Source organism: Cariama cristata, unplaced genomic scaffold (genome assembly GCF_000690535.1).
Source record: "Cariama cristata isolate BGI_N322 unplaced genomic scaffold, ASM69053v1 scaffold41587, whole genome shotgun sequence".
Taxonomy (NCBI): domain Eukaryota; kingdom Metazoa; phylum Chordata; class Aves; order Cariamiformes; family Cariamidae; genus Cariama; species Cariama cristata.
The window spans coordinates 1-7,057 of NW_009626716.1; the positions used below are offsets into that span (position 1 = coordinate 1).

Sequence of the window (7,057 nt, forward strand, 5' to 3'; positions counted from 1 at the left end):
TCTGGTCACCACAGCCTTGGGCAGACCGTGTCGGGACTGGACCGAGCCGAGCCGGTGCGTGTGTGGGGCCGCGGCCTGGCCCTCCTTCCTCACAGGGCTGCCCAGAAACCTTCGGAGTATCCTCAACTTGCTTTTGGGTTATTAATTGTCTATAACCACTAATAACTTCCATTTTTCCGTAATTCAGCGCAGCGGTAAGCTTTACAGACAGCCCTCCTTAGCATGTAGCTGGCTCTGATCGGCCTGCTGCGGGTAACCCGCAGAGATCAGTCGTGGATGTGACCATCCGCAGTCAGGGCTTAACAGGTTTAAATCAAGATCTGTGTTCATCTGTGTTTATTCCTTAAGAGGAGCACTGGTTTCTCAATTTCAGATTTCTCTTTGCAGCATGCCTAGGTGCTTACCTGAAAATAGAAACCTGAAATCCTGTGTAGTCTTGTTTCTAAATATCAGAATAAAAACCACTCCTGTTTAAAAGTAGTCTTGATGATGTTATGTGCTGTCTGTAAATCTATCATTTGTATTATTTGGGGAGGTCTTGGGTTCAGCTGTGGATAAATCTTGCACAAAAAAAATTAAGAAAGAGAATGGGTATTATATCTGGAAATCTGAGGAGGTCTCATCTGAGGAAAATTAATTAGCCTGAAGTTAATCAGGTTCTCCAATTTATGTCTGTTAGAGTTACAAAGGAAAGCTTGCATGAAACAGCAATTAATAAGATCTGGTCTGAGAATTAGACACTTAAGTGGGGATTTGATACAGTTCAATGTTGGATGATTTGATTTTTTTAATTTAAAAAAATTTAATTTAAAAAAAATCTGCAAGAAGAGGAACATAGGAAAACCCCTGCACTTGTGTGACAGTCATATTTTCCATGCATGTGCTTCTAGGACAATCCCTGTCCTAAGAGAAAACTAGGCTTTTTTTCCTGAAGAAAAATCATGTGTAAGGTCACGTTTAGGGGGTTGGAGGCAATGCATATTTTAGCTTGCTGTGTAACGTGCCAGTGGTCCGAGTACCCTCAGCTGTAAAATTCAGTAGAAGTTACCTGAAACATGAAAGTTTAATTCACTTTACAGCTGTTTTCATTATTATTCTTGTTTACTGTATTTTAGTATTTGAGGATAAATGAAATGCTTGGTGTTGCACACAATAAGGAAGTAACACGGTTCTTCCCAGAAAAGGCCAAAGTCCACACTTTCTGTAATCCCTTGGCCTCGCTGGCTGAACGTAACTGGTAGCAGTTAATGAGGCAAGTGGCGTAGGATTGAACTCTGAACTTCCCCCATCTCCCAGTGACAATTTTGATAGCAAACCGCTTCAATGACGTGCATTTAGTATCTTGTTTTGAATACTCGAGCCTGTGTACAAGTGTTACTAAACTGCTATCGAGTGAAAAAACTGAACTAAGAGTCAATTCTCCCTTTTCTAGTGCAGCATCACACGGGAAGCCTGGCAGGGTTGAAGCGCTCGTGGAGGTGGCCATGTTTCCTACCACCAGGAAGTGAGAGAGCGTTGCTCAAGCCCAGCAGCTATGGCAGCCGACGAGAGGGACTACAACCTGACGCAGGAGCAGAAGGCTATCAAAGCCAAATACCCACCGCTCAATAAGAAATACGAATGTGAGTATTTTTAACTCTATGCTGAAGCAGCGTATGTGTGACAGTGCAGTCGTGAGGGGGAGGGAGGGGAAGGAAGATAGCAGGATATGCTTTTTAGGCACATGTGGGGTTTCTTAATATGCTGATATCGTATATGTTTAGGTTGTGGGATGCATCTGTAGTTGAACTAATAGGGATGAGGTATCTGCAATTTTCTTCATCACACATAAATCCCTTTCTTACTATGGGTGCTAAAGAAATGATGATAGAAATAAATTAGTTAAGTCTCACCTTGAAAACTTTTCCCTTTCAAGCTATTTCTTAGCAAGGCAGTACATTTTTCTACCTCTCTTGTATAGGAAGAGACATTCAAGACTATGTTGGTCTGCTGTGTGGTGTTTTTTCTCCTACGTGCACTACTTAAAAATCATTATCTCTCCCTTTCCCCATCCCTGGAATGTCTTCTCAGAACGTGTCAAGCAAGTGGGTGGGAGCCCAAGGGCTAGCTTAAGGCGCTCGCAGGAGGCCATTCAGTGTCTGACTTGGTTTCTATTTAAGTGCAGTCTGTCTGAAGGGACAGTGTCTATTACTCTGTTGGAATATGTATTTTTAGGATGCATTCAGATCTTTATTTGATAGCAGTGCAGAAATACACATTACAATAGTCACGCTATTTCCATAACTGGAAGAAGTTTTATTCTTCTTTTACATCCACTGGAATTTGTTTGTTTTAGAGACCGTTGTTGAGAATCCATTAATAGTGTGTGAATGATCTAAACAGCATCACGACAGTCTTTCAGTTAGAGTTATTATGGTGTGGCAGTTGTTTTACATCCCAAGTTAGCTCTGTTTCTGCCAACCTGGTATAATTTTGCGTTTCTCTCATTCCTCTGAATGAATATAAATGATGTTCATGTAAAACTTGATACATGGTTGGGATGTTAATCCTACCTTATTAGTGAAGATTGCCTTCTATTTTGTATTACATATGTTTTTTTAAAATTCTCCTTTTTGCATAATGGGTGGTTTTGGGTGTGGACAGGTATATTTCTTCATTGAGCTGGAAATACTTGCAAATCTCATCCTCTGCCTGAATAATTTTCAGTCCTGCAAACTTCAGCAAAAACTCTTTACTCCTGGTTAAAGTTTCTTTTTATTGCAGTCAACTTGTAGAAGCCTGTTGCATTACAACAGCCATACCTTGCACACAGTGCTGTACACGTAGGGCACTGACATCATTACATTAAACACTGTTTTTCTGCTTGGCAGAAATAATCCAAGATTCCACCTGTGCTAACGTTTTTCTAATATACTGCAAAATAGATTATCACTGTTTCACATCTGAAAATGAATGCCAAAAGTTCTTGTTATAACAACAGTATCTGATTTTCTTCTTTTTAATCCTCATTTTTTAAATATGTTTGATGATGTCATGCCTTTTCTTTTTCCTTCTCCCTCAGATTTGGATCACACAGCAGATGTGCAGTAAGTATGGGTAGCTGGGATTTCTCAGTATGACAAATTGATTATTTCTTACGCTGCTTTAAGTCTGGATTAACCCTTGAAGACTGGTTGTAAATGTACACCGTATGGAACTGTGAAATGTCACACACTGGGTTTTTTGATGGTCAATTTTGTTTCTTCTCTTGGGAGAGCATAGAATCACGTTTGGTTTCTTTTCTAATGTAACATTCCTATGGTGCTTCTGATTAAGTCTCTGTTATTTGGAAATGTCATTTGAAATCTCCCTTTAATCTCTTCCTTTTAAACCAAATTTCTTCTGAGTATTTCACTTTCATGGATATCAATTAGCAATACTAGGAAAGAACTTTCTTGTTGTCTGGTAAAACATCTGTTTTCCATATTCTCCCAATAAAGTCTTCTCACAAACTGCAAGAAGGAAAATCTCTGTAATCTGCCCAAATGCATAGGTATAGAAAAGCAAGTATTTTTGTTCGTTCACTTCCTCTGCATTAATTCTCGTGTTCTGATTGCTCACCTGCATATTACTTTGGGATTTTCTTTTTTGTCGTTACAGTCCGGTAAATTATCCCCTGTCTTTTTAGGCTACATGCCTGGGGAGACACTTTGGAAGAAGCATTTGAGCAGTGCGTTATGGCCATGTTTGGCTACATGACTGATACAGAGACCGTGGAACCTCTGGATACAGTAGAGGTAGAGGCAGAAGGTAAGGCTGCGTTGACTTCTTACATTGGAACTGTATGAACCCTGAGGGAGAAGGGTATCAGAATTTTGAATCTTTACATGTAGTGTTGTTGCAGTTAATTAAAATCTAATTAAGCATCACTAATCTGAATCTTCTAATAGTACAGAAGCTGTACATCTGACGTACTCTTAAAAACATTTGGGTGTTCTTGCTGAGACAATCAACTGACTATCTTCTCTGCTTCAACCATGCAGGACATGACATGTTGTCTCTTCTCTTCCACTTCTTGGATGAGTGGCTGTATAAATTCAGCGCTAATGAGTTCTTTATACCCAGGGTGAGTTCTGTTTTGATCTTTTTCCATTTGTAGGTCAAGGCTATTCTCTGATAATACCAGCTCTGAAGGCAGTGTTACTTTAGGAAAAAAAAGGGACACAGCAGATCACTTAAGCACAACACATGGAGAATTGAAAATACCAGGGCAGAGAGACTTGAGAAACAAATTGTTAAGCTTTGTTGCCACAAACACCAATTATTAGCTGCTATTATAAGGTAGGGACAGCTCTGCTGCCTTCATGTTCTAAGTAGCCTAGCTGCTATTAATAAGGTAGGGGCAGCTCTGCTGCCTTCATGTTCTAAGTAGCAGTGTATCTCTTTGAGGCTGCTCAGGTTCTCTGGTTTTAGATTCCATCTAAGCTGTGGAATATAACCCTTGTAACTGGAATTTACTGAGAATTTCTGCCTGAAAATAGAAGGTGTTACTGACATATTTCTCTTATTTTCTCTGCAGGAGGTGAAAGTGCTTTACATTGACCGAATGCAATTCAAAATAAGATCAATTGGGTGAGCTTAAACGATCAGTTGAGTAATTAATATCTTTACTGAAAACACACATGTTGCCTTCAGAGTAACCTGTCTGCAATACTGTGATGTCCTGGAAATCACCGATGCTTTCTAAAAAGTGGATTGTGGACTTCTTTTTTTTTCTTCCTTTGAGGCTTTAAACGAAAATCTGACTGTCCTATGCTCATCAGTGAAACTAGTTATAACGTTTGGTAAATGTTCCTCTGTTCTTTTTGCCTTTAAAGGTGGGGAGAAGAGTTCTCCTTAGCCAAACACCCTCAGGTATGCAGTGGTTCATCTGTACATCTTTTACATTTTAGGGGTAGGATGGGGAGGCGTGGTGTCTTTTAAATCAGACCTCTAGGTTCTCAAGAGATCCAAGTATAAACATGTCTGGATGGTATTACAGGCACTAAACTTAAGATCTAACTTTCTGCTTGTTTTTTGTGAACGTTTTCCTGAAACTGTTGACCTGAGCACCTGGTGCTTCCTCAGCGTTAGCAAAACTCAACAGTTGGCTGATAATACAGTAAACCAATCTACATTCAGAATGCGTACGTGGGTTTGGTTTTCACACCATTATCACAGCTTAATGCTTAGTCAGGTTTTGCTTCTCTTTTTTTTTTTTTTTTCCTAGAGAATTGCTAGAAGCAAATCCTTATCTCCCTGCCAGCTCTTTAGCTGTGTCAGTATTAGCATAGCAAATGTTGGTGTTCTGTCAGAGGTAAGAGGAGGAATTCATAGTATTCAAGAGGCAATAAAATAAGGGAAGAGTTACTTATTCACTATTTGGCCTGTGCAAGTCCTTGCCATTAGTATGCCAACATTCTTACTCATCAGAACAAATATAGTTGGAGCTTTTTGGGGAGAAAAGCTGTTAAACTGGATAGCATTTGTAGAAGGTAGTAAGTACCGTGTATTATCATAAACTACTAGAAGGGATGTCATTTAGAAAATCCATGCTTTTGTGTCTTTTCTCTATAGGGCACAGAGGTCAAAGCCATAACTTACTCAGCAATGCAGATCTGTGAAGACGAAAAGCCAGAAGTCTTTGTCATCATTGATATTTAAAGGAAGAAAAGTGTGGTCAAGTGGATACTTGTCATTGGGTGGCGAAAGTCCCTGGAAAACTGTAATCCCTGTGGAAGAAACTAAGGAATTGGCCAATTAAAGTCATAAATTGAAGGGAGTAATTGCAGGGAATGTCAGCCTGTGTTTTGACTTGAGGATGGTGAGACAGAACTACCTGCAATGCCAGGAAAAAAAAGAACTAGTTGGGGTTTTGGAGGATGTTGAGAAGAAGAGAGAGAGTTGTAGGGGTTGAAAGTCTCTCAGGAATGCTAGTAGTCAGCTTTTAAGGCTGATATGTGTTAGGTGCTATATGAACTAAATAGAGAAATTAGGGGAGCTGCTAGCTAAAATACTACTTTTTTTGTAGGCTGGCAGGAGATACTATTCATGTACAGGATTTCATTTGCAGATTTAAGTGTTCTGAGGTGACATCCCTCCTCCATATTATATAAAGCATCCAAAATATCTGCAGTGGGTCAGATTTAATGTACCAAGATTTCTGACTGTTCAAAGGACACCTAAGAAAGTACACAAATTAAAAATTACAAACCACCACGCCTCCTAGACTACGTTAAGAAAAAAAAAGTCATGCCAGCAGGTGGTGCTGAGTTGCTGTAAATAAATTTCCACATGAAATCCGAAAGCATGTGACCACGTGCATAGAATCCTAATAGCACCTATTATACTCTACAAAGTAGGCAGCTTTTCCGCCCTGGTAGAGAAGGATGCACCAGATTCTCTGCGGGTTCACTCCCAACTATGACTTGGGAAAGCTGATTCTCTTTTCCTAAAAAGTAAGCAATTTGGATCAGCTTTCCTGTCTTCCTTTAGAAAGGACAATAAAAGCAATCCTTTAGTGTCAAAGGATTATGGACTTCAGTTCACTGAATCAAAATTAAAAATAATAAAGAATGTGTTTTGGTTTAAATGACAGGACAGCAAATGTGCGTTACCTGCCATTGCTATTTAAATGTGAGAGGTGGACAGTGGGAAAGGGACGGTTTTTATTGTAGATACTACAAGTGCCTCACCTCTGGAGGTAGTGTCTCATTTTTATTTTGTTATAAAGTCATGACTAGATCTGGTTTTATTTCCATATTGTGAAGATTGAGGGATAAAACCCCTCTTATTTTTGAAAAAGTTTCAATGCTGAAATAAAACTTGAACGGAAAGGATTAACGGGTTTGTGTGTGAATGATTTTGGCCAGTGGAATTTTAACACAAATTAATTACGTTTGTGCTTTGTTCTCTGCTAAGGTGAGCGGCCTTTTTTTTGGTAAGTAAGAATGATGATACGCCTATTTGATGGTACAAAAGTAAGTATGATTTTCACACACTGGGTTTTCTTCCCTCCTCAGGAGCCCCAGGGCTCCGG

At 39.5% G+C, this 7,057-nt stretch overlaps 1 protein-coding gene across 1 annotated transcript; it reads left to right on the top strand.

The window, feature by feature from the left end:
* Positions 1-1,534: 1,534 nt before the first annotated feature.
* On the top strand, positions 1,535-5,682 carry ZBTB8OS (zinc finger and BTB domain containing 8 opposite strand). Its single transcript, XM_009704131.1, has 7 exons — positions 1,535-1,622; positions 3,062-3,086; positions 3,668-3,789; positions 4,023-4,105; positions 4,559-4,611; positions 4,857-4,893; positions 5,596-5,682. The coding sequence occupies exons 1-7, from the start codon at positions 1,535-1,537 to the stop codon at positions 5,680-5,682; spliced, it is 495 nt and encodes a 164-aa protein (XP_009702433.1).
* Positions 5,683-7,057: the final 1,375 nt, after the last annotated feature.